General features: G+C 35.7%; 1 protein-coding gene across 1 annotated transcript; it reads right to left on the reverse strand.

Moving 5' to 3' along the window:
- Positions 1 to 1507: 1507 nt before the first annotated feature.
- LOC136205814 (lon protease homolog 1, mitochondrial) lies at positions 1508 to 11874 on the reverse strand. The gene is made up of 20 exons (XM_065996611.1): positions 11441 to 11874; positions 10678 to 10743; positions 10145 to 10336; positions 9938 to 10003; positions 9762 to 9803; positions 9548 to 9670; positions 8170 to 8268; positions 7908 to 7973; positions 7740 to 7826; positions 7537 to 7576; positions 6085 to 6256; positions 5534 to 5658; positions 5087 to 5217; positions 4892 to 4996; positions 4591 to 4704; positions 4240 to 4407; positions 3288 to 3389; positions 2803 to 3021; positions 2107 to 2625; positions 1508 to 1973 (listed from the first exon to the last, which is right to left on the reverse strand). Exons 1-20 carry the CDS (start codon positions 11747 to 11749, stop codon positions 1788 to 1790), a joined length of 2931 nt encoding a protein of 976 aa, XP_065852683.1. The 5' UTR covers positions 11750 to 11874; the 3' UTR covers positions 1508 to 1787.
- Positions 11875 to 12959: the final 1085 nt, after the last annotated feature.

Consider the following 12959-nt stretch of genomic DNA (forward strand, 5'->3'; position numbering starts at 1 on the left):
ACCCACTTTGCAAATACCCAATTGCAGCCATACTTAATGAGGCAACTGATGTCAATTTCTAGCCAAAAAAAAGCATCTGATATCACAAAGTGCAACTGTCAGTTCTCACTCAAGTCAAGACTTCAACTTTCTAAGATTTATTATTAGATTTGGATTGCAGATCATTTCAGATTTCAGATTTCCCCTTCACAATATAAAAAATGAGTGGACCCTTTTGCTTTTCATCTTCCTCTACTGCGCATGCTCTCTAAATCTGCAATCATATAATAAAACAGCTCATATTCTTCTGTATTTTCTCAATTAGCTACTTCTATTGCCAACCTTTTTCTGTTGATAGAGACCCGACGCATAAACACTAAATTTCCCTGATTCTATAAACTCAGTTCGATACTAGAAATAGACTTTCTACATATGCATCGTCCAAAACAACGATTTTTATCAGCTGTAGCAAAGAAAGTAACTTCATAGAAGTCAAGATATGAGTTCCTAAATGCATGAATGTGATGGACCAAAAAAATCCGTGATTCCTAATGAAGTCGGTGCCACTATCAACACCTCCCCAAGTTAAACCGGTGCTTGTTGCTACACCAGGAGCGCTAAAGCATGAGTGTTTTGTATCCATTCAGCAAAGACAGATTGTAATTGTATAGCAGTATCTGAAAACATATCTTGAGGCTGTCCTAATAAATGGAATATACAGAATTGTAACCTTCAATTAAATATTGCAAAGTGTAGGATCCACTTTTTAGGGAAATATGAGTGTAAGTAATAACAAGAATATCAATAGTTTTGATGTTGTTTGTTGTACAAGAGTATTGATGTACCGATTCAATCCGAGATCTCTTATTAATAAGCATTCGCAATACTATGCCTAGAAAAGGACTAGCTAAATTTATCATAAGCATTAAGCACTTTGCTCTCATATTTAATATCCACTGAACACATCTGCAGAAAGACATGAGAAACACTAGGACTAAACCCCAAAATGGATTTATCTCAATGACGATACATATAGTTATAAAAAACAAAATAAAATAAAAAGAACAAAGTCAGCAATTGTTTTTATGGTCATTTTTTTGGCAAATTACACTCGTAGCCCTCGACTTTGGTGTTACTAGCATGATAATTCCTTTTAACTTTAAAGCCGGACATAAAAGTCCATGAACTTTAGCATATGCTAACATAAAGGTCCAAATGACCATTGACCAATGTAAATATCGGTTGACCACGTGAACTGCAATAAATCACACTCATTAAGGGCCTAGAGAGTATTTTACCCATGTGATTTACAGGCAATTCACGTGATCAACCGGTACAGGTCAAAGGTCATTTGGATAGTATATATCAAAGTTCATGAATTCTTATGTTTGGTTTTGAATTTCAGGAGTCATCATGCTAGTAACATCAAAGTTGAGAGACCATGGGTGTATTTACCCGTGATTTCTCATAACTCTGTAATGCAAAACCCCGCAAGAAATTCCCTTTGAAATTTGAATCACCCAAGAGAGAAAAGAATTTGAAATTATATTCCCACAAATGGGTTATTTTGGGTCTTTTGGGTTTACATCAGCTAAGAAAAAGTGAATGAATCAATGCCTGACTACACTACCACCCATATTATGAACAAATCTCTTAGATCTAATTAGTTCTGAGACCATCTGCATGAATAATACAATCTTCGTATAAAACTGGGTGGTTTGGTTCCAGGATTGGGTCACAGAGAATGAATGCACTAAATATAAGGACCCAAAATATAATCATCTCAAAAATGAAGATGTAACGAGGGTTTATTCTTCACCATTCTGACCATTATTGAAGGCCAACTCGAAAATCTGGCTATAGTCATCTACGAAATGAACATCCAAACCTTCTTTTACGTTAGATGCGAGCTCATCGAAATCCCTTCGGTTTGCTGATGGGAATATGATGGTCTTTACATCACTCCTCCTTGCTGCTATTGTTTTCTCCTTAACCTGATTTATTTATCAAGGTTAACGTTTTTCAGAAACCTATAATGAGTGAAAATTACTGCATAAATCGAGTAAAGTGAAATTCATTTCCTAATGTAATTCTAGCAGGTAATAGCTAACGAGTTCATGTACATACCCCGCCAATAGGAAGGATTTTCCCTGTTAGGGTAACTTCTCCAGTCATTGCTAGATCTTTCCTCACAGGCTTCTTCAGGGCAAGGGAAAGCAAGGATGTGATCATGGTGCAACCAGCACTTGGTCCGTCCTTTGGGGTAGCCCCTGCAGGAACATGGAGATGAACCTTGGCATTTGCAAAGAAGGGGTTATCCGGCTCTTTCTCACGCAATATTGCCCGTGCAACTGTGTGAGCAATTTGTGCGCTTTCTTTCATCACATCGCCAAGTTGACCAGTAAGATTAAGCGCTCCTTTCCCTTCTCCTTCCTCAACCAGAGTGGTCTCTATATACAAGGTGGAACCACCCATTGCTGTCCATGCAAGACCCATCACAACTCCCACTGGAGTCTGTTTGTAGATGCGCTCCGCATGGAAAACAGGCTTTCCAACAAAATCCGCAAGGTTAGATGCTTCAACCAACAACTTCTCAATTGCCTTGGTTAGTTCGTGTTCCTCAATTTTTTCAGATTCCGTAGCTTCCTGTAGTCATCAAAACCACCAAAAACATGTCAATGAATGACTATATATTTAAAGAAACATTATTCAAGTCTACTACTCGTGTAAATAAAGATATGTCCCAGCAGAAAGCTGAACCTTCTTTAAAAGGTTCTTATTGAGTCACAAGCTAGTGCTGATAAATTTTCTAGCAGTAAATACCTTTGTATCAGCAAGCTTATCGATAGAGTCTTGAATCTGATCAGATGGCTGATCTGTCACTGCAATCCCATCTTTTTCAGTGGTTTTATCATTTTGCCTGTTACCACTATCGCCTATTGATTCTGAGGAGGATTCAACACTTGCTGTTTCCACCTGTTCCAGTTCTCCAGGAACTGCAGATTCACTTACCTCCCCTTGACGTACAAGCTTCAGGGCAATCTGACAAGCAACAACACAATTTTATGTTAATGATAAGAGGATGCCTCGCATTATTCAAGTATTTAAAATACATGCATACCAAATACCAATTTCAGTATAATTTCATTTTTGTTTTGTATTCAAGAGAGAGAAATGCAGGTTCAAACCCTTGATACCCTAACCTACGAAATAGGTACTTGACCACTAAATTACTCATTCAATGGCTAACTGTCAAAGGCATATATAGTCTTTAATAAAATCCAAGTTTTGTTGAAAAGTATACAAACCTTGCGATAGATCTTTTCAATGTGCTTTTGAAGATTCCGAACCCCCGCTTCTCGGCAGTAATTCTCAATGAGGGCAAGAAGCGCATCATCAGTCACTTCAACCTAGAAATTTCAGTTGAATATATTCTATAAGTAAATGACATTTCAGTAAACAATCCAAAGTATACTCAATATTAACTTTTAAGCCAGACAAAAACCAAAAATTTAGTGCTAGTAGTAAAAGAACATCCACACAACAAACTCCAACATGTCATACAACTAATTCTCTCTGTCATTTTCTCTCTTCCTTCTCTCTAAAGAAGAAAGAAAACCCCAACCGCTCTTATTTTTGAGGGAGAAAGAAGGAAGCTTTTCCGCCTTCTTCCTCCCCCCATCTATTATTTGGCCCCCATACTTGCTTTGTGTGTGTTTTCATATTATCATGTGTTTTCACTTTGTTTGGAATCCATATCTCTCATCATTTCTTTTCCGTTTGATTTTGATTTGTCATCCATAATTTTTTTCATTTGTTCCTTTTCAATTTCAGCACAAGCGGAAGTGGTTCATCTAGACAACTCATGGTCAGTGCAACGTAGATTATTAGGTTTGAGTGGTTTCAGTAGGATCAAATACATATCCGCTTATTTGGAAGGGTTTCAAGGATGAAACTTGGATTATTTGGAAGGGTTTCAAAGGATGAAATTTGGATTGCAGGTATGGCTCTGGATTTGTGAGAAGTAGTGGTATTTCATTCAATGTGTTTCAGTTTTTTGTTTTAGGTTTGTGTTCTATAGTTTTTCTTGCCCTTTGGTGTCTGTTTTCTTCCCTTTGTGGATTTTGTACAGGATTTAGACTGGATTTGTATGGGGTTTTATTCCCTTTTGTCTTTGTGCTGTATTTTTTCCTTTAAAGGAACGATATATGCTTTTATCGAAAAAAAAAATTACATCCACACGGGGAGAGAGAGAGAGACCTGTTCAGGCTTGATACCACATGCTTCACGTGTAGACTTCTCCAAATAGTCTCTGGCAATATGCATTTTCTCATCAGTTATATAGCCAGCAATAGCAATTACCTCCATTCTGTCCAAGAGAGGGCTGGGTATCGTGTCTATAACATTTGCTGTGCATACAAACAGAACCTGCAAAAAACAGAGACTTCTCCTGTAAATGAAGGCATAAAATAACTGAAGTATTTACTGGTTTCTTCACTTATCTGTTGTAAAACTCCAAAGTAAACTTTAATTGCAAGCAATGCCAACATGAAGAAATAGGCCCAGGAACAAGTGTCCAGATGTATGTACAAAATCTCTACATTAACTAACCTTTGATAAGTCAATTGGAACATCAAGGTAATGGTCCAGAAAGTTAGCATTTTGCTCTGGGTCAAGAAGTTCCAACAAAGCACTTGCCGGGTCACCTGCATGTCCTCTCCCCAACTGCCAGTATTCAGAGGACAATGTAAGAATCAAATTTGAAAATTTTAAATTATTATCACAAAAAATTCAAACATGGAAATTAAGTAATTGACTGAGAGAATGTAATCATCTTCAACCACACATAAAAAGTAAAGTGAGAGGAAACCAAGACTCCCAGAAGTAAATAAACCTGCCTGCATCAAAGTACCTTGTCAATCTCATCAATCAGCACAAGAGGGTTAGCAGTTCCCACATTTTTCAGACATTGCACCATCTTTCCTGGCATTGCACCAATATAGGTTCGACGATGTCCCTGGAAGTAATCTCAGGTCAGAAAAAATGCATCTTCTATACATCATCAAACTACACGTGCTCATTTCAGTTTTAAGTAACATGTAACTACCTTAATCTCAGCAACATCAGATAATCCTCCAACAGAGAATCTGAAGAACTTCCGATTCAAAGCACGTGCAATTGAACGGCCAATGCTAGTTTTTCCCACTCCAGGAGGCCCAGATAGACAAATGATTTTCCCTGACAAATTTGTAAGACATGAGATGTTGCATCTGCTGCTCTAATAGTCTAAGGTGGTAAAAAAAATGATCAGATCATTATCGAAACTCATTTTCCTAAGAAAATGATTGCATAACTGAAAATCGTCTTCAGCTTTGCAGCATATGCCTAAAAGGAAACAAGTATGAGATGTTGCATCTGCTGCTCTAATAGTCTAAGGTGGTAAAAAAATGAAAAGATCATCATTGAAACTCATTTTCCTAAGAAAATGATTGCATTACTGAAAATCGTCTTCAGCTTTGCAGCATATGCCTAAAAGGAAACAAGTATGAGCTACCTTGTGAGCTTCCTCTGAGTTTTCCAACAGCTATGAACTCCAGTATCCTTTCTTTAACATCACTTAATCCATAATGGTCCTCGTCAAGAATTTTTTGAGCATGAAAAACATCAAAATTCTCATCACTGCATTAAAGTTATTGGAAATAAGTTTCAAAACCAAGATTCTAAAACTTCTGCAGATAAATCCATTTGCTTCACTCATGACCAAGTTATTGAATCAAAACTATAAGCAATCACAGATATTATCTCTAAATATCAGAGTAGCTACAAGCTAGATATCACGCTAATGGCTGGAACTCATTTGGTTGCTTCTTCTGAATGCATAAATTTGTCTGCATGTGGGTATATACATGTGAAAAAAAATTGTATTATCAGTATGATAGTTATGAAAAGGATGTTGCTTGCTCTTGAAAGTTAAGCAACATAAGTTCCATAACAGGTTCATATTGGTTTCTGTCTATTCATCTGTTTTGTAGAACATCAGCTTCACAAAAAAAAAAAAAAAAAAAAAAAAAAAAACAGATAAAAGCATGAATAAGAGAGACAAACCTATAATTACCCCAAGGCAATGCAGTCAACCAATCCAGATAATTACGAGTAACATTAAATTCACTGGAACTGGCCTCTAAGAGCTGCAGTTTAGTAAGCTCTTCTTCTATTACTTGCATAACATGGGCTGGAATTTTCTCCTTGTTTGGTTCAAACCTTTCTCTAAACTTATCTGCATCCAGAGAACAAAAAAGATACAAGTTTCTATCAATTAATCACTACCCAGAATAAGTCCTTCATCCATACTGAAACAGACAATGAGCCAAATGAAGTGGCTATGTATCCCTGTACTTGTGTAACAAATATACAATACACTTTTCAGAACTCATAAGATAACACTCCTAAGGAATATCCTCAAATGCTATTAAGTATATAAATTCTCACTTACACTACATATATAAGAGTTGGTTATCTAAAAGATTATTAATGAGATGAGAGAAAGTTTTACATGTTTAAATAAGAAGGGAATGAAGAAAGAAACCAATAGGTTTTCTCAGGCAGCAGCAGTCAGGAGCTTTTTGTTGCTTCGACTACATCATATGAATTTCATAATATCTAAAATTTGCAAAATTACATTGTAATGAGAAAATATCACAAGAAGAATAGTTACTAGAATCAGGTTATTAGGATAGCTAACAGAAATTACATCATGCGTAACTGAAATACAAAACCTAACTGTGATAATTCACCAATTACAAACTCGCCAATTCTAGCCTCTAAGGGGGCGTTTGGCTCAAACTTCGGAATCGGAATGTTACAGAATCAGAATCGGAATGACTATTTATTTGTTTTGTTTGGTTTAATCCGGAATCGGAATCTAATTACTTTTAAAATTGTTTGGTTCGAATTTCGGAATCGGAATAAAAAATCAAAATCAAAGTGGAACAAAATTAAAATTTATTTATTTCAAACTAATAAAAAAAAATATAATAATATATTACATTAATATATGAGTTAATAAATTTAATATATCATATTTTATATAAAACTTGTTTAAAAAGAATCAATTGATATGAATTAATATGTGTATACATGTAGTTTCTTTTATTATTTTATTATATAAGTATATATGGTAGTTAGTGGAGGCATTTGAAGTGGTTTCAACATTATATACATAAAACGTGGGATTTTTTTTAATTGCACAAATAAATCGTGGGAATCAATTTATTTTAATTAAATTTTAAAAGGAATGGGAATGCAATTTGATTAATGGGAAGAGAGGCGGGAATCAATAATTCTACAAATAGGGGGAATGTGATTCCCATTGCTTAATTAAATTGATAAAACCAAACATTAAGAAAGGTAATGAATCATTCTCATTCCCATTCTCTATCAAAAAATTATCTAACCAAACACCCCCTAAAAGAAATCTAATCAAGGATACTCTAAAAAAAAAATAAAAAAAAAAAATAATCTGACAAAATATATTTCAAAGTAGAACTAACAACTAACCAGAGAGTGCAGTTTTGTCATCTGTTTCCAACCCCAGTTCCTGCATTTCCGCAAGTTATGCAGTCATGTTCAGTGTAAATGAACAAAAAAGAATTTGAAACATATCTGCTCATTTAAACAAGCAGTAAAAGCGACTAAGGTGATAGGTAAAGAAGAGAAAGCATGCACACATCCAAACACAAGCAATAAGAGGACCAAAATACCTTCTTTATGGCTTTAAGCTGTTCATTCAACAAATAACGACGCTGCTCACCGGTTATCTTTTCTTCAATTGCTTTTGCAATTGAATCCTAATCACAATTTAACAAAATTAAACAGTGTGAATGGAAACATAATGATACTGAGATGCACATGCCAAAGTTATATTGCACCTGAATCCTGCCGATCTCCACTTCTTTCTTCACTAGCAGCAGTGTGAGATTCAATCGTTTATATACCTGAGATTTAACAACGAGAGAAAAAGGAAATTGTAGTTAAAAATAAAATAGCTTGCAAAACAAGCTAAGTTAAGTAGCTTTCTGTAGATGAAGAGTCAAATCTTTGACCAAATAAAAATATCAACAAATCCTCAAATTATAATATAAAAATTGAGCTCCTTGATACTGATCACAAGACATGACTGATGCTACTCACATCCAGCTCTTCAAGCACTTCCTGGCACTGCAATTTGCTTGCACCAGATATTGCAGCTCCAAAATCAGCCAACCTTGCAAAAGTGAAGTCACCAACATGCTGCATTAAACAACAAGAGGAAAGGATTTCCAATTAGAAATCAAAAAGCCTATGCACCAAACAATCAATCTGCAGCAATCAACTGGATCAACATGCATGTGAAACTCTAGTTCTGGCCACAAGGATAAAATCCATATTACCAACGTTAAGACATTAAAAAAAATACTCAGTTAACAACAAGAAAAAACAATCTAACAATTCGGTATGATTTCGAGTAGTATCTATGGTATGACTCGAAATCATACCTGAATCGTACATGAATCGGCCGAATCGGTGGTGAATCACCCGAGTCCACCGACTCTGTTGATTCATGTACTCCATTAAAAAAAATCTGTTTTTAATTTAAATGGAGTAAAAGACATGCAGAACTAATTAAAAAGACATTGAAGAAAACTAGGAGACTCTTTCTTCTATTACTTGGCAACTAGGAGACTCTACAAATTCCAAACTCTTTCTTTCCTTCTACGTTTCTTTTCGTTCTGTATTTCTTTCCTTCTCTGTTTCTTTTCGTTCTCTGCAACTAGCCTTTTCTGTTTCTTTTGGTTCTCTGCAACTAGGCATACTCTTGAAGATGAGGAGATTGAAGATTTAACATTGATTTAACATTGGATAATAATGGAGAAAATGGAGGAGAAAAGGAATTGGAAAGCGTGGTTATTGAAGAAGAAAATGATGATTCTTTTGATAACGAATAATGCTTTGTCAATTGGTTTTATTAGGATTGCATTAGATTTGAATTTTAACTTAAGTGCTTAGTTGATAACTTGATATAATTTCTATTTTGACATTAAAATTGCCTTTTTAGACAAATATTTTATTTTTTATAATATTTTGAATTTGATATCAATCTTACGATTCCGTTCAATTCACGGGTCCCGATTCACAAAATGAGGATTGAGTCACAAGTTGAATCTCGATTTAACAACTATGCTTTCAAGACATTACTTTTCCATTTATAAAAGGGCAAGCCTCAGCCTGTTCTTGCCAATAACTCAATAAGATTAAAATAAAGAATGAAGAACGTGAAAGCTAGGAAGGAGCAAAAAGAGAACAAGAAATGGACAGACAAATTGGGGCTTTGAGAATGCATGGCATTAGAAAGGAAGTTGGAGAAATATAACTTATAAAACCTAAAAGGCAAAGTAATAGCATAAAAAAGTAGTCCACTAAAATACATATCATGAAGTGTGAAGGGTGAAGGGTGATAGAGTTCAAGAAAGAAAGCCTTTCTAAAACCAATACTTAAAAGACTTAAAAAAAATCTGGAACAGAAATAAACCTGAACGTATGTTAGAACATGATCTCTCCAAAGAGAACTCGACTTCAGAACATCTCTTAAGGTTGAAATGACCTCAAAAGATGTTGCCTTTATGACATCATCATCCTTATTAAATGGCTTTTCCTGCAAAGCAAACCCATGAATAGGAAGGGCTTTAATGGAAAAAGGAACCAACAGTTAAATTCTAATAGTGAATAATAACCAGAAATCAGACCTTAATATGATCAACTTTCACTGTAAGAGGATCCTCGCTAACCTGCGCATTAGTCATAATAGTTTCAGCACCATAAAATTTACAGCTATGGTTGAGTAAGAAGTAAAACATGCAAATTTTCAGTCACGAAATTAGAACTTTATGCTGAGATAGAATAAAAAGATATTCATACTCACCATCTCAGTTATTCGAAGACGTCTATGGCCAATAAGGATGACCTGGTCCCCTTGAATGCTTGAAATCTGATACAACAATCATAGATGAAATGGATTTCATTTAGCAACTAAGACTTTCTTGCCATTGCTTTATTAGAAAGAAGAAATCTTCTGAGATGTCATGAAAAAAGAAACACAACTATAGAGGGTTGCAAAAAAATTGAGAACCTGGGCAAGTGTGCCAACTTCGTGAAGACGATTAAATAGATCTTCTCCCTTTAGCTCATATATATCTTTCTCTGACTCAGAACCAGTTACTATAGTAGGATCAGTTCCTGGCACATCTTTAACTAGAAAGGCACCACAATATGGGGCTTGCCGCTTTCGATTTTCTTGTAAAGCTGCCAATAACTTAGGATCCTAAAATGGAATTAACAACAATAACGATGCATCAGTACTAACAAAAAAGCATCACAACTTAAAGTACGCTACACCAGAGACCACTAAAAGACGATAAAGATAATGTACAAAGAAAAGAATGAGCCCCTTTGCAATACAATCTCACAACTGCACTATATCTTCTTTCGTATTTCAATCTAATTAGTATGTAATTATTTTAAGCTATAAACGCGGCTAACAAACTCAAAGCAAACTGAAAAACCTCATTAGACCCATAGCTCCAATGATACAAAGCATGCCATCTCTAATAAAATTTCCAAGTAAACTTCATAACCTAACTGATAAGATGGAAGCTGACATACCTTGACATAAATTGGCATGTAAAAACCAGGAAATAGAGGTCTATGTAGCAAGGGTATGGCCAAGACCTGTCCGAAAATCATAAAAGATTAATTCAGTTATGAAGACAACTAATAAATCCCAACATTCATCAGATATGCTTAGCATAAATATAAGAAAATATAAATCATGGAACATTAACTAAATCTACATAAGCAATGTGATGACCAGTAAATTTCTGCAGTGCCTCTAGCACATCAAAAGAAGGCAAAATAAGCTCCATCCAATTGTCAATTCTGAGCATCTTAGTGCTATCATGGGCAACACAATATGATCAGAATGAACTTTTTCATTCCAATTCTTTGCCAAATAAGCTTTTATTTGCAGATTCTCATGAATTAGTTTACTTTTATCACAACAGGAAACATACTTCGCAGCAAACCAATATTAGTGGAAATTTTAGCTGTCTTCGAAAAATGATACATAGTAATGCAAGTGCTAGATAACTTAATCTAAGCCGAGTGCCCACTGATCATTAAGAAGGAAAAATTTGTAAATATAACCAAGTACTAACATTTACACTGTGAATTCAATGAAGTATAAAATAATTAAAATAATTAAAATAATTTTTAAAACAGTGAAATCTACACTAAACAAAAGCGGATCAAAAACTACATAAAGATCAACAAACGCCCAAAGAAAACACAAAATCCTCCAATTTTTCTTATCTACTTCTTCAACTTCTCAGTAACCAAACAAAAGACCAAAAAGAATTACTGCACCAACCGTGAGATAATCCTCGGGCCTAGGATACGTCGTTACGATTGCATTACTGGAATCGGCTCTGTCAGCCGCCGATTCCCCACTTTTTACTTCTGCCTCCACCACCTCGCCATCGCTTGAGGAATCAGAGCAGAAAAACGCCCTTTGATAAAAACTAGACTTGGGTGAGTTCCTACGACCCAACCCGGTGAAAGAACTCAGGGCCTGGAGCCAATGACTGGTAGAAGACTCGGTGGTGGTGACCCGGAGACGAGGAGAGGAAATTTGACTATGAAACTGGCGGGCGGAATAAGATGAAAGGAGCTTCAACATTGTAGACGAGAATGAATTCGAAATTGGGAATTGGAATGGTTTGGATGGGCTCAGACTCAGTTGGAAAGCACCATTGAAGGAAAGAAATGGAGAAGAGGCTTTGAAGAGTTGAGTAAGAAAAGCCCTTCATAAACCCTTCTTTCTGGTTCTGGATTTGTCTTTTATTTTGGACGGATTTGTCCTTCACTCTTAGTGTGTGCAAGAAGTAAGAACTTATTAATTGGTAAAATAAAATTATTAAATGTCTTCAAGAAGAAATTTGAAAAAAATAATGTTAATTTACAACTTCTAGTTTTCAAATTTATTTAGTTATAGCCATATGTTCAATTTTTTTTTTTTTAAGAAGTCATATGTTCATAAAAAAAAAATAATGTTAATTTACCTAGCTCATCGGATCTTAAATGATCATGTCTCCCTTCGTCTTAAATGATCATGTCTCCCTTCGTTCCAACGGATGGTGGTGGTGGAGATACTGCCATAGACACCGCGGCGGTTACATCTGATCGGCAGCAAGCCTGTGGAAGACACTCGACTTCCTAAGGATCTTTTGACGGAGGGGTTAGTTTCAATCTCGCTAGATAACCCCCTAAAACCAAGTTTCACCGTTTATCTCAGCTTCTTGAGGAATGGTCTACACCGTGGAAAACAACACTCATTGTGAAAATTTTGGGACGCAATATAGGTTATATCGCTCTTTACAAACATGCTTTAGAACTCTGGCGACCGAATGGCGAAGTTGACATAATGGATATTGGATATGGGTTCCACTTAGTGCAATTCAAAGACTTGTAGGATAGGGAACATGTAGTACATGATGGATAGTGGATTATTTAGGGGCACTGACTCTTGATCAAGACCTGATCTGCGAATTTTGAAGCAGCCTCAGCCACGGCTGCCTCAACAATGGTTTGGGTTCGGTTCTCGGACCTCCAAGTGCAGCAATATGATTCAGATTTCCTAATGGTTGTTGCTAACTCCGTTAGGAAGGCGGTGAAGGCAAATAAAATACAGTAAAGGCTATACGGGGAAGATTTGCTCAGGTTTGTATTAAGATTGATTTAATGAAACCGCTCATTGAGTTTGAGGTGATTTATTCAACATTCCGGATTGAATATGAAGGACTCCACGTTGCATGTACAAAATGTGGTCGGTATGGGCATTCGAAAGATGCATGTGTTTACCCAAGTGTTATTCTTGCCAAAGTAATTAA

This window comes from Euphorbia lathyris, chromosome 9 (assembly GCF_963576675.1).
Source record: "Euphorbia lathyris chromosome 9, ddEupLath1.1, whole genome shotgun sequence".
In the NCBI taxonomy this organism is placed as follows: domain Eukaryota; kingdom Viridiplantae; phylum Streptophyta; class Magnoliopsida; order Malpighiales; family Euphorbiaceae; genus Euphorbia; species Euphorbia lathyris.